A 24,101-nucleotide genomic window follows, 5' to 3' on the forward strand; every position below is an offset into this window, starting at 1 on the left:
GACTATGTAAATTAGTGAAGTTGTAATTTAAAAGATTTGTAGGAGGAATTTTAGGAATAGGTTAGCTGTCTTATTCTATTTCCATTTATAGTACAAGTTCGAATGTTACATATATATTTGTACTAATTTTTCAAAGAAATAATAAAAAGATTCTATTTTCCAACATGGTATCAGAGTTGGAAAAAGGTTTTTAGCAGTTTTCTTTTTTCTTCTTAGCCTCATTGTTAAGCCTTGCCTATCATATTTGTAACCTTTTATTGTCATCATTGCAATAAGCTAAGATGCTCTAGAGAGACGTGTTGGAAATTGCATGGAAAGCCACAATCAAGGGCTAAGGACAACCACAAGGGTAAGATGCAATTTAGAAACATCAACCTCAAACAGTCTCCCTTTCACAAAAGAACAACTAGATCTCTTGTATAAGATTATCAGAAAATCTGATGTTTCCTTTTCCTCCACTTCTTGTGTTTTTGCACAATTGGGTATTTTTAAAACAACACTTAGTACTTCTAGTGTTTTTCATTCTAACACTTGGATTATTGATTCAAGGAAAACTAATCACATGACTAAAGAGTCTAATGTTTTTTTATCTTACATTTCGTGTTTTAGTAACAAAAAAAATTCAGGTTGCTAATGGATCTTTGACTCCTGTTAGTGGTCAAAACAATGTTTCAGTCACTCCAAATATCACTCTTTCATCTGTTTTGCATGTCCCAAATATGTCTTGTAATTTATTATCCATCAGTAAATTAACAAAATCTCAAAATTATTCTGTAACTTTCTTTTCCACTCATTGTGTGTTTGAGGACCTAACTACGGGGAAGGTGATTGGTAGTGCTAAAGAGAGAGAGGGTCTCTATTACTTGGTTACTGAGGAGTAAAGAAAGATTCAAGCTCATCAAATAAAAGGAGAACTCTGGTTAATGCATTAAAGATAAAGGCATCCAAGTTTTTTCTCTTTGAAAACTTTGTACCCTAAATTGTGTCAACCTGGATCCTTCTAAATTCCAATGTGAAGTTTGTGAGTTATCAAAAAAACCACCGTATTTCTTATCCTTTGAGTAGTAAAAGAAGTGAAATTCATTTTTCTCTTATTCACATTGATGTTTGGGGTCCTTCACAAGTTCCTTGTCATTCAGGAGCAAAATGGTTCATAAGTTTTATTGATGATTGTACTTGAACCACATGGATCTATCTCCTAAAAGAAAATTTTGATACTATCCTCACTCTTAAACAGTTCCATCAAATGATCCGAACCCAACTTAATGCAAAATTGCAAGTTGTGAGGTCGGATAATGGAGGGGAGTATTTAAACCAAACCCTTGGAAATTATTTCTTGGAGAATGGGATTATTCATCAAACCTCTTGTGTAAGTATTCCTCAACAAAATGGGGTAGTTGAAAAGAAGAATAGGCATTTGTTGGAAGTAGCTAAAGCCTTAATATTTGCTAGAAATGTTCCTAAATTTTTTTGGGGGAGATGCGGTGCTAGCTGCCTACCTTATCAAATAGACATCCTAAAACACCACCTACCTCACATAAATTGCCTTGGCTCCCTTCCACCCAAAGTTTTGGTTGTATTATATTTGTCCATATCCTATATAAAAATAGATCCAAACTTGATCCCAAAGCGACTTAAGTGTATTTTTTTGGGCTATTCCCCCACACAAAAAGGGTACAAGTACTATCATTCATTTACACAAAGGAAATTTGACTCTATGAATGTAAGTTTTTTTGAAAACCAACCCTATTACTAGAAATCTAATCTTCAGGAGGAGAAAATATTACAAGAAGATTAGTCTTGGATGCTTCCTTTACCTATTTGGAGTCATACTATTGAACATGGTGATGTAGAGGAGGTAAACAACATACAACCAACATCACGAAAAGAAACCGACATCATAAAACCAATAGTAGTAGAAAATGCTATTGAACATGGTGATGTAGAGGAGATAGGCATCATACAACCAATGGAAAAAAAAGAAATCGACATCATAAAACCAGCAGTAGCAGAAAATGCTGATTCAAACTTGATGGTTTACACGAGGAGGCTAAGGCTACCAATGCAAGAGCAAGACCCAATCTCTTACACATGACCAATCATCAACTCCAGAATTAGGTACATCTAATCCTTCTAATCCCTCTCTTCTTAATCATGGTTTTGACACTGATCTTGATATTTCTATAGCTATTCGCAAAGGTGCTAGAAGTTGTATTAAACATCCTTTGTCAAACTTCCTATCCTATCATAGACTTTGCCACCAATATAAGGCCTTTACCACTCATTTGTCTTCAGATTTAGTTCCTAAAAATGTACAAGAGGCTCTAAGTGATCTTAGGTGGAATGAAGCTATAAATGAGGAGATGAAAGCCTTGTATAAAAATGAAACATGAGATATTGTTGATTTGCCTAAAGAAAAAAAACCAATGGGATGCAACTGGGTGTTCACTATAAAATACAAAGTTGATGGTTCGATTGAGAGTTATAAAGCTAGGTTAGGAGCAAAGAAACTTTTGCACCTGTGACAAAGATGAATTCCATTAGAGTTCTTTTATCCTTAGTGGCAAATCTTGATTGGCCTCTACAACAATTTGATGTAAAAAAATACCTTTTTGCATGAGAACTTGGAAGAAGAAGTATTTATGGATTTGCATCCTGGTTTTGAAGGAAAATTCAGTGGTGGAAAGGTTTGTAGATTGAAGAAATCATTGTATGGTTTGAAGCAGTCTCCTCAGGCATGGTTTGAGAGATTTGCTAAGTCTTTGCTCAAATTTGGCTATCACCAAAACCAAAGAGATCATACCCTTTTCATCAATCAATCACCTGAAAAAAAGATTATTACACTAATTGTTTACGTAGATGACATAATTGTCACTGGAAATGATGTAGAAGAGATGTAGAATCTTAAGGGAAAGTTGGCAAAAGAATTTGAAATCAAAGATCTTGGAAATTTAAGATATTTTCTTGGCATTGAGGTGGCAAGATAAAAAAGGGGAATTTATGTTACTCAAAGGAAGTATATCCTTGATTTGCTAAATGAAACCAGGAAGCTAGGATGTAAACTTGCGGGTACACCTATTGATCAAAATCATCAATTAGGCACCATCACTGAAGGAATAGTAGTTGACAAAAGGTGATATCAAAGACTTGTTGAGAGATTAATTTATTTATCCCACACAAGACCAGATATAGCATATGGATGCACTCTTGAGAATCTTGGGGTACCTAAAGTCAACGCTAGGAAAATGTTTATTGTTCTCAAAGAACAATCACCTTAGAGTTGAGGCTTACACAGATGCAGATTGGACAAGTTTTATTACTGATAGAAGATCTACTTTAGAGTATTGTACTTTTATGGGTGGCAACTTGGTTACTTGGAGAAGCAAAAAGCAACATGTAGTTGCTCGGTCTAGTGCTGAAGTGGAGTTTCAAGCCATGGCCCTTGGCATTTGTGAACTCATGTGGCTAAAGGGTTTATTGAGGGAACTACAAGTTAATCTTGAGAATCCCATGAGACTATATTGTGGTAACAAGTCTACAATCAACATTGCTCACAACCCAGTACAACATGATAGGACTAAACATGTTAAGATTGGTAGACATTTCATTAAAGAAAAGATTGATAGTGGATTGATTTGCACTCCATTTGTTGCATCCAAACTACAACTAGCTTATGTCTTCACAAAGGGAGTTCAAAATCCTACATTCAACTCTATGGTTAGCAAGTTGGGAATGAAAGATATCTTTGAACCAGTTTGAGGGGTGTGCTAGAATCCAATAATTATTCTTGATTTCATGGAGTTTATTTGATTTATTCCTGATTTTGTGCATATTTAGGTTAGTTGACTATGTAAATTAGGGAAATTGTAATTTAGAAGATTTGTAGGAGGAATTTTAGAAATAGGTCAACTATCTTATTCTATTTCCATTTATTGTATAAGTTTGAAAGTTGTATATATATTTGTACTAATTTTTCAAAGAAATAATAAGATTCTATTTTCCAACAGAGAAGAGAGAGAGAGAGAGGTCTACATATGTAGGGTGGCTAAAAGTACAGGTTGGGGTGTGGTCTTAGCTTGGTCAAAGGGTACAGGTTGGGCCTTAGCTTAATAGATGTATAAAATTGATGGTGCACTGGACTGAGTGAGTGAGTGAGAGAGTGTTGCTTGGTATGGTGCACTTGAGTATTGCATTAGAGAGAGATAGAAATTGAAAGAGACATCCTTAGAAACACATCTTGTTGTGAGGAGATGAACTTCATCATAAAATGTTACTTTTGAACTTAAATATATATATATATATATATATATAGAGAGAGAGAGAGAGAGAGAGAGAGAGAGAGAGAGAGAAGGAGACTTGCTTAGAAGCTCATCTTCTTGTGAGGAGATAAAGTTCGTCATAAAATGTCACTTCTGAACCTTTGTTTATATGTTATTTCTGCTTCTTCTTTTTTCGCCTAAAGATTTAACATGTGATTGTATTCTACTCCCTTTTCTTAGAATCTTGTCTTGTTATGAGGAGATAAACTGCATACTGCACTTTTTTCGTGGCCTAAAATTTTCATATGTTTCAGGTGGATGGATACCCTGTGTATAGCATGGCAACTCCAACTATTACTGGTGCTAAAGAGATGTTAGCCTATTTAGGTGCCAAGCCCATTGCAGAAGGAAGTTTTCATCAGAAAGTGATATTAACTGATTTGAGAGAAGAGGCAGTTGTTTACATTAATGGCACACCCTTTGTCCTTAGGGAACTAAATAAACCTGTTGATACACTCAAGCATGTGGGAATTACTGGTCCAGTGGTGTGTCATTGTCATCACATTCAATTTATTCTAAGGAGTAATTTAGGCCAAATATATTCCTGACTTTCCTTTTGTAAACATTTTGCAGGTGGAACACATGGAGGCACGGTTGAAGGAAGACATATTATCTGAGGTCAGACAGTCTGGCGGCCGAATGCTTTTACATCGTGAAGAATATAGCCCTGCTTTAAATCAGTGCAGTGTCATAGGATACTGGGAGAACATCTTTGTGGATGATGTCAAGACGCCTGCTGAAGTATATGCCGCTCTGAAAGATGAGGGGTATAATATAGCACAAAGAAGGATACCATTAACAAGAGAAAGGGAAGCTTTAGCTTCAGATGTTGATGCAATCCAGTACTGTAAAGATGAGTAAGTATCAATTCCTAGTTTCTACATTGAAAGTAATTTGTACATTAAAAGGGAAGCTTTTAAACTAATTTCTATATTAAAAGCTTTAGCTTCAGAAGTTGTTGGTTTTTCCAATCAAAAAAAGTTGTTGGTTTTGACCAATCACTGTAGTAGGTGTTGCAACTTGCATAGTTCTGAACCAGCTGTTGGATCAGGTGATGTAATTGTGCCAACAAACCCATGTATGTAAATTGTTCCTCTTTACCAACTCTTAAAGTAGGTGATATACCTTGCATGGTTCTTTGAAATAAGATGAAGACAGTTCCCCAATGGGAAATAAGGAAGAGAAAGAAGAAGAAAACAATTCAGGGAGAGCGAGAGAGAGAGAGAGCTTTTTGCAACCTGTGGTGCAGGCTTGGGAGAGGGAGAGTCATGTTTATTGCTGAACTTTGGAAGGAAATGGGGCTGAAGTCAGGATAGGGTTAGAGAAAGGGCAAAAAGCTCTCTCTCTGTGGATTGTTTTCTTCTTAAATATTTATACAGGATGAAATTATTATAGTACCCTTTGAGGATTAATTTTAAAAAATTTAGTTTGGCCTAGACTTGACTTCAGAGTGTCAAACATAGACAAGCTCAACTTGAGCCTTTTGGCATGCTAGGTTCATGATCATTGAGCCAAACATATATTTAATAAATTTCATTCATCAAAATCTGGCATTCACCCTTCAAGCATTATTTTAGCCTTTTATTTCAGTTAGATGCATGTATTAGTTATACATACATCTAATCTAATACATACTCCAAGCATGCCAAAAGACACCTAATCTAATACCCATTTAGTATTTGGATGACAATCAGAATAAACTATTTCTAGTACCTTCTAAACTTAAATCCCAATGCATTTGGAAATTTACCTCTTTCCATGTACAAAATATTCATAAATAAAACTTGAATGGAATAAGCTTCTGTTAGAATTAAAATACTTACTAAAACAAATCCTAATTTTAGTTCTATTGCATTTCCCATGATTACATGTAAATAGTCCTACCATATTTCCCCAAGTAGAAAACTCAACCTCAAAGTGTGCCTGTATTGCAATGTCCCAATCCATGGAATCAAATATTTGGAGAACCTAGAAGTCTACACTGTCTTTACACGTTTGTTTCACTTTGCTAGTTGAACATGTCATCTTATGATGTAGTACAACCCTAGGATGGTGGTCTACAATCAAATAAGGGAGGCTTGGTGATGTCGAACAGTAGAGATTTGATACGAAATGATGCAGAACAGTATAGAGAAAAGAATGAATAGAAGTAGAAGAGAGAGATTGCAAAGAAATTATGAAAATTATTAATCAGAAAAGTCTCATGTAGTTAACATCACTGCGCCTATATATAGATAGACAATTCTAACTCTAGTAGGAAACTGATTAGAAGAATCCTAACTCTAATAAAACATTATCAATAATTAATAAATAATAAATAACAAAATCTATCGCTTCCTATATTTACACCTAATGTAAGTGTAGTTTAACATCTTTATCTTCATCGCTAGGGTTTCAATCTATTAAAAGTTCAGGAGGGAAACAAGAATAAGAGTATAACAAGGGGAAAAATAAAATAAAATAAAAGATAACAAAAAAAAAAAAAAGATAAAGAAGAAATAGAAGAAACTTTAGAGTCTTAATAAGACCTTTTAAGATAAGGAAGATCAATGCAGTCTCACTATTGAAAGTTGCAAGGTATGCAAAAAACTGAATATTATTCATCATCAATCATTAATCTTGTTTTATGTCAATTAGCCTTATTTATAAGCTTTAGAAAACCCGAAAAACTTAGTAAAAAGAAACCTAACCTATATATTAACTTAATAGGACTCTTATTTCTTTCTTAAAACTTCTAAATAATGAAATTAAAAGAAAATAGAGACTTTTCTCTCAAAATTAGAAACTTTATAAAAACTTCTTGTAATAAAGGTTTCTAATAAAGAAAATTCTAGATTCTAGGGACTCAAAGTAGAAACTTCAAGAAAAAAAATAATTCCTTTTTTTTAAAAAAAAAATAGAAAGTGTAGAAATATAGAAACTTCTTGTAAGGAGAAATTTCCAATAAATAAACTTCCCAATTCTAAATGCAACTCAAATACCAAGTATTAATCAGCTATGACAGTAAAGAACCTAAAACGATTCAAAATTGCCTAAACACCATGATAGAGTAATTTCGGATTTCATTATTTCCTTTTATTTCTTCTTGAGTAGATTTTGGAGATTTATCCCCATCATCTTTACCAATCAATCTTTAAATATAATAGTTTGTAGCTGCAGCATTGCATTTGCCAAAGGTTAATTTAATTCTATAAGAACAATTAATGTAAATGTATTTGATAATCTTTTTTTTTTTTCACATATTTGTGGGGATAAATCATTTTTTTTTCTAGAAGTTCAGAACTTGCGTTGATACCAAATTGCCATAGCTTTTGATTCTTCAAATAAGAAAAATCGGATGGATAGATGTCAGGAACATTGTTTTGTACATGGTACAAGAAGATTAAAATTCCCAATTTCAAAATACTCTCTATGGTTTTGAAATTTTTAAGTGCAAAAGTTATCCTCCCTAAAGGGTAAAAGGGATCTGATAATTCTGCTAGTCTTTTTGTCCAAATTGTTATGGCAAGGACATCTTTCTTTTTCTAAAGTTGCGGATGTTGATGGAAATTGGTCAAACTGTTACTTTGGGTTTGGGTATTGATCTTGGCATTTTTGAGGATTGACTAATGCATAAATTAGTCAATAATTTTTAAGGAGAGAGCATTCTTTTAGCATCATTTTAGAAAATTTTCCTTTCTGAAATTATATTTTCAACCTGAAAATGATGTCAAGAACTAAAATAACTTTTATTTACAGCTCTGCAGGTTGTTATCTTTTCGTCTCACATACAGGGTTTGGAGGAGTTGCATACGCAATGGCTATTATTTGCATTAAACTTGATGCAGAGGCAAAGCTTGCACCAAAGGTTCCAGAACCTTTGATTAGCACACCAAATTTGTTTTCTACACTTGAAGAGAACTCACCTTCTCGGGATTCTGATGAAGTGCATAAAATGGGTGATTACCGGGACATATTAAGCCTCACAAGAGTCCTCATGTATGGTCCCAAGAGCAAAGCAGATGTTGACATCGTCATAGAAAGGTATGCCATCTCTTTTTTTTTTCTTTTTTTTTAATCAAAAACAAAGATAAATTAATTATGAATAAAGGTATGCCATCTTTTTCAGAAACATATTGAATGGAAGCTCATCTGGTACTATTACTTGTTTAATATAAAATCATCCATTGAACTTAAACAACACACCAAGGAATTCTTGGAGGATAAAAGGAACAATTTGAAAGATTATATAATCATTGGTTGTTTTGGTTTGGTTTGTTATGCAAATAGTTTAATGATGACGCAAAGATCCAGATTTAATTGTTCAGCTCAGAGAACCTTCCTGTAGACATACTAGATGGTGTACTCCTTATTAAGTGTGCATACCTTTGTAATATTAGTTATACAAAAATTCCCCATGATGTAACTCTATTTGGAAGATCCAAATAATTATAATATAAGAACCGCTCAAAGTTTAGGCCTTCATCTACTTAATAAGTCTATTGCACAAATTGTTTTGATGATGCATCTTTTCATTAGGTGCTTTTACCTTGTCTTATAATCATTATTCATATGCAAGCCAATAGGTAAGTTTTCCTGATTAGTTTGAGGCCCTTTTTCAGTTTAATTTTATTAGGAATGAGATTATCGGTTGCTTTCAGTTTTATATCAAAGTATTAGTTCCTAAGCTTTTACCAATTATCCTATAATTTTTTTTTTTTTTTTGGGATAAGTAAAGGAAAATTCACATATTACAAAGATGGATACACTCACCTCCTCACAGCTGAAACAAAAAAACTGTCTAAAAGGATGTACAAAAAACAACCTCACCCTCAACGAGAGTCCACCCAATTAATGAAACCAGTTAACATCAAAGGACCATCCTTTATAAACAAAAGAAAGTAAACAAAAGAACCTTTTAGCCTTTAGATGGACAACACATTGTCTTCAAAGACGATTCTATTCCTTACATTTCAAACTATCCAAAAAATGCATTAGAGACTTGCTCTCCAAGCTTTCTTATGCTTTTTGCCCACAAACGACCCATTCCAACTTAAAAGTGTTTCCCTAACCAAAGAAGGAAGCACGCACGAAACTCCAAAAAGAGTAAAGAACATATCCCACAAAGCCCTTGTCTTTGCACAATAGAGAAGTAAGTGATCTATGGATTCCTCATACATTTGACAAAGATAACATCTATTTGCCTCGAGCCCATTTCCTCTTCTAAATTTGGTCCAATGTTAAAGTTTTTCCCCACAAAGCCTCCCAAGCAAAGAAGCTCACTTTTGGTTGCACACACAAATTCCAAATGATCTTCATTGGAAAAGAAACTGAAGAGCCCGACTCTAAAGCTTTGTAGAGAGACTTAACAAAGAACTCGTCACTCTTCGTCTCCATCTAATGCACTCTAACCTCATCCAAATTCACTCTCTTCCCATACAGGCATAACAATAGGTTTTCTACATGATCTACCTCCCAATCATTGAAAAGTCTAGAGAAGAAAGGACTTTAACTCCTCCCAGCTTCTAAGAAATTCCATACATCCTTTACCCAAGCCTCCTTGGAAACGGTTAAAGCAAATAAAGAGGGGAAAGAATCACACAAAGGTGTAGCTCCACACCACTTATCCCTTAAAAAATTCACCCTTTGCCCTTCACCCACCACAAAAGAAAATCTACTATTGGCGAGGTGCCAAAACTTCCTAATTACTTTCCACAACCTTACACCATATCCCTCTCTTACTTCACAAGAACACTATTCACCTCGTTCCTCCCCATACTTCCCCCTGATTATTTGATTCTAAAAGGTCTCTCTCTCATTCGCAAAGCGCTAACTCCATTTGCAAAGGAGAGCCTTGTTGAGAGTAGAAAGACTCTTAACTCCCAATCCCTCATTTTCCTTTATCTAGCAAATGGTCGCCCATCTTACTGGATGAGGTTTTCGCTCTAAAGCCCCACCTCCCCACAAAAAATCCCTTTGAATTTCCTCAAACCTTAATCTGACCATACTTGGCTATAAAGGATAGACATGAAATAAATAGGTAGGTTCAACAAAGTGCTTCCTATCAAGGTAATTCTCCCTCCCTTGGCATTATATAATCTCTTCCACATAGTCAATTTGTTACGAAACCTCTCTTCTACTCCATCCCAAGCTGCCACAGACTTGAAAAGAGCACCCAACGACATCCCCAAGTAAGTGGAGGGTAAGCTTCCCACTTACAACCAAGCTCTGAAGCCAAATCCTCCACATTAGCCACACTTCCCATTGATATTAACTCACTTTTATCCAAGTTAACTCTCAACCCTAAAATAGCCTCAAACCATATAAGCGGTCATCATAAATAAGTCATCTGGTACTGAGAAGCCTAACAAAAAACCAACGTATCATTTGCAAACAACAAGTGGGAGATCTCAACCCTTCACCTCTACCCTTCACCTAACAAGCCGACAAATAACCCCTGCTTACAGCTCTCTTTAGGAGGCAACTAAGAGCTCCCATAGTAATCACAAACAAATAAGGCGAAGGGTCTCCTTGCCTTAGGCTCCTAGAGCTTTGGAAAAAGCCAAAAAAACTGGTAGTGGATATACACCACTTAATCCATCTGATCTACTTCTCCCCAAAACCCATCTTTTCCAAGACCGAAATCAGGAAGGACCAGTCCACATGATCGTAAGCCTTCTCTATGTCAAGTTTGCTCAAAATTGTGCCAACATTGCTTTTCAAAATCGAATCAATGGCTTCCTTGGCAACAAACACTACATCCAATATTTGTCTACCCTCCACAAATGCATTTTGGGACCATTAGTTGTACAAATATGAGTGCCAAAATCATATAAATAGATATATATGTATTTGTTAAGGGAAAAAGAAGAAGAAGACTTTTGTATGTACAATTCAATTATCATTATACTGTATAAACCTATTAGAGGAATAAATGGATGAAAATATTCCATAGTTTCTTTTAATAAACGAGTAATATATAGGAAATAAAAGAGAAAAATCTCTTTGTTAGGGCTCATAAGCCAAACATACAAAAGCTTATAACTTTAACTCTACAATGATTTAATATAGGAAACATGCTACATCTATGTTATGAAGACATTACAATTGTCATATTCAAAAAAGTGCAATCAGTAGAATTTTAGGTGACCTCAAGGTAGATTCCAGATACAGGTCATACACATGTAAGTGCATGCACACATTTATACACACAAACACACAATACATAAAATAAGGATAAGGATTCAGCCACACCAAACAAGGATGAGAATTCACACACACCAAGTAAGGATAAGTATACGTATTTCTCCAAGGAATTTGTTTATGTTTTATTATGGGTTTTTTGTATTTAAATCCTATTAAATTTATACTGGAATAATGTGTGGAAACTATATATGCGATATATGATTCTCTAATATCAATTATAGTGTGACACAATCTAAATATAGTCTCCAAAAAGAGAAGTGGAGAAATTATCTTCATCAAATTATTGTCTTTACTACTCTAATGCCTCAATATCATGGCTGCATCTTCATCTTCTCTGTTCAAGTCAACCTCAATTCCTCAACAATGGTGGTTCCTTCATCAAACACTACATTGTTACCTGGTACTTTCAACTATGCTCACATCAAGCTTCTTTGTCTACAATAACAGGAAATCAAACTCTTTGTATCATTGAATATCTATTAAAAATGAAAACTATTGCAGATAGCTTTATTGCAGCTACCCAACCCATATCTCAAGGAGATTTTGTTCTTGCATATTCATGTTGAATTAGCACAAAACATGACTCCTTCATAAACTCAGTCACAACTCATGGTGAACCTATTTCAGCTGATGATCTACATCAGTGGCGGAGCCACATGGTGCCGAGAGAAAAATGAAAACCAAAACAGTCCTAAAATGAGATTTGATCCTTTGCCTTTCATGAAGAAGTTAAGGTGGCTATCATCAAGCCACAATAGAAATTTGATTTATTTTTTCCCAACCCATCACACTGGAAATATATTCCTTATCTCTGCCCTGTATAAAACAAATTTCTAACTCCACCACTAATCTACATGTTCACTATTGAACTATGAGGGTGCACTTGAACAACAATACTGGTTGTGACACTTTGTTCTATCATTTGCATTTTATATTTGAGTCCTGTTTATTTTTGCTTTTGTAATGTGTAACAAGCCTATATATATAAAATAAGACTCTTACATACCACACACTACACAAAAGAAAAGAGGTTCTATTCAAAACCTCCTAAGAAATCAATGCATCTACAAAAGGAGGTCAAAGCATTGCTCCAAGATTTGTTGTATTAAAACCTCGATTTACATACCAAGTTCCAATTGAGCTGAAGAATACTAAGAGGAGTGCCCTTGAAATCTGAAGTTGTTGAGGCCTAAAAGAGGAATAAAAGTAAATTATGTCTCATTTCGATTCTATACTTCTCCATTTATCCTTGATAATCCTTGCATATCTTTCCCACCATACTATATCCAAATCAAAGTGAGGCAGGGGCTTTTCTAAAGGGTTTTGCCTCTACTTGTACTTCCCAAGCCATGCCTGTAAAGGAAATGGTCTTCATATCACTTATGCCCCCTAGAGGAACCTAATCTAGCCTGACCACATTGAACAATCTATGTCAAAGCACCATAGTCGTTGATCAGTATAAAAATGATGAGCAATCATCCCGTCATTCATCATATGCCTAGTGCGATGGTGAGGACTAAGGATTTTGTGAGGTTTTCTCACCGGAAGCAAGTCATTGGTGTTGACCAGGCAAAGAACTTGACCTTAGATGGGATTTTAGATTGCCAAATGAATTTTGATAGAGAAATAAATAGGAACTAGTAGAGTGGACACGACTAAAAGGAAGGATTTTAGTGAAATATACTTGAAAAATATAAAGATTAAGCTCTCTTATCAAGGATAGATGGAATCAAATGCTCACGAAAGAGAGAAGAAATTAGTCTTTTCAAATCCTATCTCCACATTAGTGAGATTAAAATGAAAGATAAGATTCCAAGAAAAATAAAGGATGGGAGGTTGCAAGAACAAATTGAATCCTTGCTCTGAAAAGATAGAAGAATTTGAGAGTATAGAGGTTGATCCCCCACCATAAGCCTTCCTAGAAGTGGATCCTTGCTCCATCGCTTATCACAAAACGAGTATGACCAATGAAATCCTAGAAAACTTGAGCAATGGCCTTCTAAGGGCATCTATGTGACCACCTAACTAGAATGCTGGTGTTCCAACCATTTGGATGAATCCTATATGTTGAAAGAGAGAGAGAGAGAGAAAACCTTAATTCTCATTCATATGATTAACTTCTTACAATAGAGAAATATATATACAAGGCTAGGTTGAACTAACTATCATATATATGACCTATATTAAGAAAGGAAAGAAATATTGTACACTATAGATACATTATATTCAACACTCCCCCTCAAGTTGGAGCATATATGTCATATGCACCAAGTTTGTTACAAATATATTTAATCCTAGGACCTCTGAGAGATTTAGTAAAGATGTCTGCTAGTTGATCATTTGAATTAACAAAACTTGTAGCAACACACCCTGATGCGATCTTCTCTCTAATGAAGTGACAGTCAACTTCAATATGCTTGGTCCTTTCATGAAAGACTGGATTTGATGCAATATGTAATGCGGCTTGATTGTCACAGACTAGCTTTATCTGTTCATCTTTTCCAAATCTCAATTCCTGAAGGAGTTACCTCAACCATATGAGTTCACATGTTGCCAAAGCCATAACTTGATACTCAGCTTTGGCGCTTGATCTGGCCACTACATCTTGTTTCTTACTCTTCCAGGATATTAAGTTACCTCCAATAAAAACACAATACCCTGAGGTGGAACGCCTATCTGAGGGTGAACCAGCCCAGTCTGCATCTGTGTAACCAACAATTTGGGTATGACCCTTATCTTCATACAACATACCTTGGCCTGGTGTTCCTTTAATATATCGAAGAATGCGGATCACAACATCCCAATGGTTGTCACATGGTGACTGTAGAAATTGACCAACCACACTCACAGGAAAAGAGATGTCTGGCCGAGTGATGGTGAGGTAGTTCAGTTTGCCTACAAGTCGTCAATATCTCCCAGGATCTCTTAGAGGCTTCCCCTGTTCTGGTACAAGTTTGACATTTGGATCCATAGGAGTGTCAACAGGTTTACATTCTAACATACCTGTTTCTTCCAAGATGTCTAAGGCATACTTCCTTTGTGACATAACCACACCTGAACTGGATTAAACTATTTCAAATCCTAGAAAGTACTTGAGTTTGCCCAAGTCTTTGGTTTGAAAGTGGTTGAAAAGGTGTTGCTTTAGTCTTTGGATACCCTCCTGATCACTGCCTGTAATGACAATGTCATCCACATAAACTACCAAATAGATGCACTGGCTCGAAGAGTTATGATGATAGAAAACTGAATGATCTGCTTCACTCCAAAGCATTCCAAACTCTTGAACAACTGAACTAAAACGCCCAAACCATGCCCGAGAAGACTGTTTCAGGCCATATAGAGAGTGGCATAACTTGCACACTAAACCAGACTCCCCCTGAGCAACAAAACCAGGTGGTTGCTCCATATACACTTCCTCGAAAAGTTCACCATGAAGGAAAGCATTCGTAATATCCAACTGATAAAGAGGCCAATGACACATAGCTGCCATGGAGAGAAATAAGCGAACAAAAGCAATCTTGGCAACAAGAGAGAAGGTGTCACCATAGTCACAACCATAAATCTGAGTATAACCTTTGGCAACCAAGCGGGCCTTAAGGCGATCGACCTAACCATTAGGACCAACTTTAACAATTAGACACAGCGACATCCAACTGTAGATTTACCAGGAGGTAAAGAAACAAGATCCCATGTGCCATTGGAGTGCAGAGCAGCCATTTCATCAACCATTGCCTATCGCCACCCAGGATGAGAAAGTGCCTCACTAGTGCTCTTAAGAAGAGAAACAGAGGATAAAGTAGAGACAAAGGCAGAATAGGATGAAGATAATCGATGGTAGCTCAAAAAATTATAAATAGGATGAGGATTACAAGTAGATCGATTACCTTTCCGAAGAGCAATAGGCAAATGGTCAGTAGATGACAGGGCCGGGGTAGGAGAAATCGGTGGGACAAGAGGTGAGTCATCAGGTACCTCAGCTGAAGAGAGAGGAGGAGCAATAGCACGATGTCGACGATGATAAACCTGAAGAGGACGAGAGAGCGCATCTGAAGGGAGGGATATATAGGGAAGTGGCAATACTTCAGAAATGGGAAGAGATTCAGAGGATGAGAAGAATGGAGAGTCCTCAAAGAAGATGACATCAGCGGAGAGGAAATAACGATGAGTGTCAGGGGAATAACAACGATAGCCCTTCTGAAGTCGAGAGTATCCCAAGAAGATGCATTTCATAGCCTTGGCGGAGAGCTTGTCCTGTCCAGGTATGAGAGTATGAACAAAACAAGTACAGCCAAAGACACGAGGAGGAAGGAAATAAAGAGGTTAGGTAGGAAAAAAAAAATGAATGAGGGATTTGGTCATGTAATATAGATGAGGGCATACGATTAATCAAGTAACAGGCTATAAGAACAACATCCCCCCAAAACGAAAAGGAACATGACTATGGAGAAGGAGGGTACGAGCTGTCTCAACAAGATGTCGATTTTTACGTTTAGCAACCCCATTTTGTTGAGGAGTATGAGCACAAGATGACTAATGGAGGATCCCATGTTGGGACATAAAAAAAGTAAAGGATGTAGAAAAATATTCCCGAGCATTGTCACTGCGTAACACTCAAATAGAAACATTGAATTGTGTTTGGATTTCAGCATAAAATTTTTGGAAAATAGAGAATAACTCAGCTCGATTTTTCATTAAAAATAACCAAGTACATCTTGAATAATCATCAATGAAAGTGACAAAATACTGAAATCCTAAAGTAGACGCGGTCCGACACGAACCCCAAACATCATTGTGGACAAGTTCAAAAGAAGACTTTGCCCGATTATTCAAACGCTTTGGGAACAAGACACGAGTATGTTTCTCAAGCTGACACGACTCACACGCAAGAGACGACAAAGTGGAAAAACGAGGGACCATCTTCTAGAACTTGGAGAGACTAGGATGACCCAGACGATTGTGAATGAGAAGAGGAGCATCGGTGGATATGCAAGTTGTAGGAGATGAAGGTGATGTGAGGTGATAGAGGCCTTGAGACTCACCCCCTATGCCAATCGTCTTCCCCGTACTCCAGTCCTGCAAGATCACAGATTTATCAAAAAAAGTGATAGAACAGTTAAGAGTGCAAGTTATTTTGTTGATGAAAATAAGATTAAAAAGACACTCAGGGGCATAAAGGATAGAATGGAGAGGTAGGGAAGGGAGAGGATGAGCCAGACCAATACCTTTAGCCATAGTTTGGGAACCATTAGCTAAAGTAACAGTATGTAAGGCAGAGGTAGTAGTAATAGAGGAGAAAATGTGTTTATTACCAGATATATGATCAGATGCTCCAGAATCTAGAATCCATGGGCCAAGAGAAGGAGACTGAGTAAAGCAGACAGAGACATTACCGGCCTAGGCAACAGAAGCTGATGTGGCTACCTGATATCGGAGATAGGCATCATAATCACTACCAGTAAGGGTGATACTCTGAGATGTGGAGCTCGCAGCGGAGTCAGGTTGAGATAGCAGAGGATCAGATGACTGAGCAATGTGGGCAGTGCGAGGAGGCCGTCCATGTAACTGATAGCAACGATCTCGAGTGTGACCAAGCTTATTACAATAGGTGCACTGAGGACGTTGTCCTCGACCCCGATTGCCACTACATCCTCCTCAAGAGTTAGTCTGAGAGACTAACACAGATGAATCTGAAGGACCATCGGTCGACAAGGTTTGAGTAGAGGAAAGACGTAAGAGACGAGCGAACACATCATCCAATGATGGTACTGATGGACTAGCAAGAATCTAATATCGGACAGACTCAAGATCTAAACGGAGGCCAATGAGGGTTAACACCATAAAAAACTTGGCAGTCTATATTTGTTGAGCTTCATCACCATTAGTGAAGGGCATCAAAGTTAAGAACTCCTCCTTAAGAGATGCAATCCGGCCAATATAAGTAGACAGATCCATGTCTTGTTGTCTCACATGAACAATATCATAAACCACCTTATAAAATCGTTGAATATCATTCGTGTATAATCCTTTAGCCTGAGTCCAAAATTTAAAGCAGGTTTTGTAGGCACGAAGATGATGTAAAATTTTGGGATCAACAGATTGCCATGATACGTTGCATAATTGTGCATCGATTTTCTTCCATTGCACTTTGTCAACACCAGGTATAGCATTCTCAGGTGTAACAAGATGATCCTCATAACTTTGTCCCATAAACCAAAGTTCCACGGACGCTGACCAGGAGAGATAATTCTCACTACCAATCAATTTTTCCGATGTGATAGTAGGAGATCCAGAGATGACGGATGTAAAAATAGGATTTTTAGTCGCCATATCCACTTCACCTAAGATTGAATCACTTTTGGATAGAAGAGAGCCCTAAAGGGAGGTTGGATTACAGCTGTGGAAAAAGAACCTGGTATGTCGGGACCCAAACAAAGGAGAAAAGTGACTGGAGATGAAGAAAAGGCCTTCCCAAGGCACACACAGGTCTCAGCCAAGGAAGGGAGCTGCCTTCGGAGGCCGGAGGAGGCTGAAATGCCAAAAAAATGGAGAAGCAGGGTTCAGAGAGGACTGGCGGAGGCTTAGAAGTGCAAGACGGTGCCGGACGAGTCTGCTGGTAGAAGCTCGGCACCAGAAAGTGAGTCACGCGCCCTCACACACTTGCGTATGGGATTCAGGCCGCCGGAGAAAAACAGCGCATGGGAGGCACGTGGATCGGTTTTTGGCTCCGGTGTGTTGAGAAAAGTTGCAAATCTCCTCTTTGCACTCTTGATGATGTGGTCAGTGTCGGAAAATATCGTCGGAAAAATGTTGATGGTGATGAGGGTTTTCTGACCATGATATGGCTAACCGAAAAGTTTTGGGAAATGGAAAAGGTGACCGGAATGAAACACGGTCACTGGACGGATTCCCAAAATTAATTACACAAGTAAACCAAAAAGAATAAAGTTTTCTCCCATGGCTCTGATACCATCTTGAAAGAGAGAGAGAGAGAGAAAACCTTAATTCTCATTCATATGATTAACTTCTTACAATAGAGAAATATATATACAAGGCTAGGTTGAACTAACTACCATATATGTGACCTATATTAAGAAATGAAAGAAAGATTGTACACAATAAATACATTATATTCAACACTATAGATACTCAAAATTACTTTATGCCAAAGAGTGTCACTTTTCCTAGGAAACCTCCAAAGCTATTTCCCTAAGGGTATTCTATTCCTTAAAGAAATCTTCCCAATTCCCAAGTCCCAAACCCTTTCCATCTTACGCTTGCACACTTAGGCCCAACTTATGAGATGATCTCTTTTTTCCTCCCTCGTCCCTAACCATAAAAAATCTCTTTACATTTTTTCAATCTTTATCGTCACTACTAATGGGATCTTGTATAGAAAAAGGAAATAACTAGGAATACGAGACAAGCAAGACTGGATTAGTATAATTCGTCCACTTGAACACAGAACCACTTTATCTAACCATCAAACCTTTGCAAAATTTTATTTACTATTAGATCCCAAAAATCAATAGCCTTTGGGTGCTCCTTTAAAGGAAGACCTAAATAGGTTTAAGGTCATTCAAAGACCTTACATTCAAGCATCAAAACCAGCCCGGAGATCTAATCTTGACTCATGTTGATACCAAATAAAGTGCTCTTGCTTAAATTGATCTTAAGACCTAAAATGTACCCAAAAACTAACAATATTAGTTTAAGGTTTTGCAAATCTTCCATAGTAGCACTCGAGAAAAAATTGGTGTCATTTGCAAATCGCAAGTGGGACACCCTTATTCCCTAATTGGAAATCCTTCCAAGATACCATTTTCCTCTACTCTCAACATCCTGCTTAAGACATCAACTACCACAAAAATAGTATACTATCTTTGATACTATTAATAGAAAAGTAACCAATTGCAAGGAAGGATGAGTTATCCTTAAAGATAAACACAGCAAGAAAGGGAATAAGAAGTCAAAATCGTACAAGAAGGCATCAAAAGATATCCTCCAAAAACCCTAACTAGACCCCAACATAAACATATAGATTTCCTTTGAACGAAAAGCTTAAGAAAAGCCTCTAGCATAGGGTCTCCTTTTTGACCAATCTATCTGCTGTCTGGTGTATGTATCTAGCCTCCCAAGCAAAACAACATCCCTATTGTTGAGAAGTTAATAATCTTTTTAATCCAAGGTTCCATTTTTCACAGCCCCCTTTTTCCTTGAGGCACCCATGATTCCGTGAAAGAACATCAACCAAGTCACGTTCCACCTGAAAATATTATTAAATGGGCTGCTTCTAGCAAACCCTTCAGTAACACAAAGGCCTTTGCTTCAATGGCCAAGCTAAATCCAACTGGCTTGGGAAAAAAACCCCTAACCACCTTGCTCTCAGAATCTTTAAATGAACTACCAGTTTACATTGGCCTAAGTTGTCCAATGAACAGCCATCAAGATTAAGAATGTGTAGGTTTCCACCTAAACTGTAGGAGGAAATATCCTTCTCAAGTAACTTCCAACTCATCTCTAATCCATCATAGTTATATTTATGGGAATACCACTGGACTCTTTAGTAACAGATACTGTTATAAAATAAGTATTGAGATGAATCTCACTAGGCATCTATGGTTCTCCACTGGTCTTAAAAAAATCCCTGTATTCTTCTCAGTCCATATCACCCAAGGAATGACATGAATTGCTTCCTGCAAGATTGTTCGACCCTTCAGTTTGTTCCCAAAATCCTAGGACACCATCACCATCATGTTTGTGATGCTTCTAGAAGAATCCCAGGAGATACCTGCTAAACCAAACAATCTCTGTGACACGCCTTGTCTAACCAGACAAGGAAGAGATGCTTAATCATCTCTCCCCTACCTAAACAAGGAATGCACTGCTCAGAGGTGGTATAAGGTGTCCCAATTTTTAGCAAGTCATTGGTATTTGCATTTTTCTTGGCAGCTAACATTGTGAAGGCTCTTGAATTTTAAGGGAGCTTTAGACTTCTACATGAAATTGACTTAGGGAAAGATGCAAGGCAGATTGCTCTTTGAGAAGGCATGGTAAAAGAACTTTGAGGGAAAAATGTCAAAAGAAGCATTTGTTCAGCACCCCTCGTCTGGGAAAGAATGAGAGAAATAAATATGTTGCAAAGAGATTATGGATAGGGGAGATTACCAATATCTTAATTGGACAATTTACAGTGAAAAATTAATAAGGGTTTTGGATATGGAGATTTGGGTTGATGTAACAATGAGAAGTGTGAGAATATATATTTCCCTAGAAAGGGCATAAAGTCAAGGACAAAGGATGCAAAGCAGTTAACCTCCCTCAAAATCTCCCAGAAAATAATTTTTGAACCATTTCCTATAATCAAACAAATAAGCAATCAAAGTCATGGGGTCCTCAAGAAATGAATTTTCAAAGACATTTTTGGAACCACCTAAGCATCCTCTATCCATTTGAGTGCAACCAGTAAGTTCTCATGATAACACGACATTATACTGAGTCACCTTCTTTGAGGAACAGCAATAGCTATTTACCTAAAAACAAAAAAAAAAGCCATCTTCCTTGTAGGGACCCCTTAGTACCCTTCTTTCCCTTGCAGCTATGATACTCAGACTTTGCAACTTCATCCGATGTTACTCATGTAGGCATGATAGGACATAGGTGTGGGTGTGAAATACTTGTTAGATAACTACTAATACATTTTAGATATATTGTTGATTTTAATTGATTTGTTTCTTACTTTCAACTTTCTTAGCAAATATTTATATTGAAGAAAGAAAGAGGTTTAAAAAAATGAACTTTCGTAAGAATGCCTGTGGCCTATGGATAAGAAAGAAAATATTTGAGATAATTAGAAGAGGGGAAGTTTTTATCAAGGATACTTTTCTTTTGACTGATATCCAATTATTTCCCTTTTTTTCTTTTATAATATTGTGTCCAAGTGTCGTCTACTTATGATTGAGATCTTTTTTGGCCATGTACCTGTATCTTGAAATTTGGAGCTGTGAAGGATCAAAATTCTTTGGCATTCTGCATTTCTTGCTCATATTTGTGATTTTGATTTAATGAAATACTATGATTTTAAAGGATGGAGAAAATACTTGCAAAGTTGAGGAACATGATTGACTTTTCAACATCTATTCGGAATCCTGTGGCTAAGAACTTTGTCAATTGTCCTTGTGAAAAGAAAGAAAAGGGAGAATCCCTAATTTTTGTTAATGAAAAACTGTTAATAATACACATTGGACTTGGATATATATATACATGTTAGTGGGACCCACAATACAATAAGGAAAAAAAAGGAAAAGGAAAAGTAAATAACCTAAATAACTATATATCATCTAACACTCCCCCTCAAGCTGGAGCATATATGTTATATGCACCAAGCTTGTTACAAATGTATTTAATTCTAGGACCTCTGAGAGATTTAATAAAAATATCTGCTAGTTGATCATTTGAATTGACAAAACTAGTCGCCACACATCCTGATGCGATCTTTTCTCTAATGAAGTGACAGCCAACTTCAATGTGTTTAATCCTTTCATGGAAGACTGGATTGGATGCAATATGCAAAGCGGCTTGGTTGTCACAGATGAGCTTCATCTGTTCATCCTTTCCAAATCTCAACTCCCGAAGAAAATGTTTCAGTCATATGAGTTCACATATTGCCAGAGCCATAGCTCGATACTCGGCTTCAACACTAGATCTGGCCACTACATCTTGTTTCTTACTCTTCCAGGATATTAGGTTACCTCCAATAAAAACAAAATACCCGGAAGTGGAACGTCTATTTGTGGGTGAGTCAGCCCAATCTGCATCTGTATAACCAACAACCTGGGTATGACCTCTGTTCTCGTACAACACACCTTGACCTGGTGTGCTTTTGATATATCGAAGAATGCGGATTACAGCATCCCAATGGCTATCACATGGTGACTGTAGGAATTGACTAACAACACTTACAGGAAAAGAAATGTCTGGACGAGTAATGGTGAGGTAGTTCAGTTTACCTACAAGTCGTCGATATCTCCCAGGATCTCTTAAAGGCTCCCCCTGTCCTGGTATAAGTTTGACATTTGAATCCATAGGAGTGTCTACCGGTTTACAGTCTAACATACCGGTTTCTTCTAAGATGTCTAAAGCATACTTCCTTTGGGAAAGAACCACACCGGAACTAGATTGAGCTATCTCAATCCCTAAGAAATACTTGAGTTTCCCCAAGTCTTTAGTCTGAAAGTGGGTGAAAAGGTGTTGCTTTAGTTTCTTAATACCATTCTGATCGCTGCCTGTAATGACGATGTCCACATAAACTACCAAATAAATACACTATCCCGAAGAGTTATGATGATAGAAAACGGAATGGTCTACTGTACTGCGGAATATGCCAAACTCCTAAACAACAGAACTAAAACGGCTAAACCATGCTCGAGGAGATTGTTTCAAGCCATATAGAGAACGGCGTAACCTGCACACTAAACCAGACTCCCCTTAAACAACAAAACCAGGTGGTTGCTCCATATAAACTTCCTCAGCAAGATCCCCATGAAGGAAAGCATTTTTAATATCTAACTGATAAAGAGGCCAAGAACGCATAGCAGCTATGGAGAGCAATAGACGAACAGAAGCTATCTTGGCAACAGGAGAGAAAGTGTCACCATAATCAGAACCATAAACCTGAGTATAGCCTTTAGCAACTAAGCGGGCCTTAAAGCGATCAACCCGACCATCAGGATCAACCTTAACTGTGTAAACCCAATGACAACCAACTGTAGATTTACCAAAGGGTAAAACAACAAGATCCTAAGTGTCATTGGAGTGTAAAGCAGCCATTTCATCTACCATTGCCTGTTGCCAGCCTGGATGGGAAAGAGCCTTAAGGGTGCTCTTGGGAAGAGAAACAGAAGATATAGCAGAAACAAATGCAGAATGGGGTGAAGATAATCGATGGTAACTCAAAAAATTGTAAATGGGATGAGGATTACGAGTAGATCGATTACCTTTCCGAAGAGCAATGGGTAAGTTAGCAAAAGGAGGCAGAGCCGGGGCAGGAGAAACCGAAGGGATAGGAAGTGAGTCAGCAGGTACCTCGGCCCAAGAAGGAGGAACAGCGACACAATGACGGCGATGATAAACCTGAAGTGGGCGAGAAGGCACTGCATCAAGTGGGGAGATAATGGGAAAGGGTAAAACTTCAGAAACAAGAAGAGACTCAGAGGTGGAGAAAAACGGTGAGTCCTCAAAGAAAGTGACATCAGCGGAGAGAAAGTAGCGATGAGTCTCAGAGGAATAACAACGATAACCCTTTTGAAGTCTGGAATATCCCAAGAAGATGCATTTTGTGGCTTTGGCAGAAAGTTTGTCTTGTCCAGGAGTGAGAGTACAACCAAAAACACGAGGAGGAAGGAAATAAAATGGTTGGTCAGGGAAAAGAAGGGAATGAGGAATCTGATTGTGTAATACAGATGAGGACATATGATTAATCAAATAACATGTTGTAAGAACAGCGTCCCCCCAAAAACGAAAATGAACATTACTATGGAGAAGGAGAGTACGAGTTGTCTCAACAAGATGTCGATTCTTACGTTCAGCTACCCCATTTTG

At 37.2% G+C, this 24,101-nt stretch overlaps 1 protein-coding gene across 1 annotated transcript in view; it reads left to right on the forward strand.

Moving 5' to 3' along the window:
* LOC117918768 (paladin) overlaps positions 1–24,101 on the forward strand; it is a 98,492-nt gene that overhangs the window by 69,815 nt on the left and 4,576 nt on the right. Inside the window, exons 15-17 of the mRNA XM_034835653.1 lie at positions 4,574–4,804; positions 4,893–5,176; positions 8,058–8,342. Coding sequence (XP_034691544.1) covers positions 4,574–4,804; positions 4,893–5,176; positions 8,058–8,342 — 800 coding nt within the window. The remainder of the gene's footprint in view (positions 1–4,573; positions 4,805–4,892; positions 5,177–8,057; positions 8,343–24,101) is intronic.

Source organism: Vitis riparia, chromosome 7 (genome assembly GCF_004353265.1).
Source record: "Vitis riparia cultivar Riparia Gloire de Montpellier isolate 1030 chromosome 7, EGFV_Vit.rip_1.0, whole genome shotgun sequence".
In the NCBI taxonomy this organism is placed as follows: Eukaryota; Viridiplantae; Streptophyta; class Magnoliopsida; order Vitales; family Vitaceae; genus Vitis; species Vitis riparia.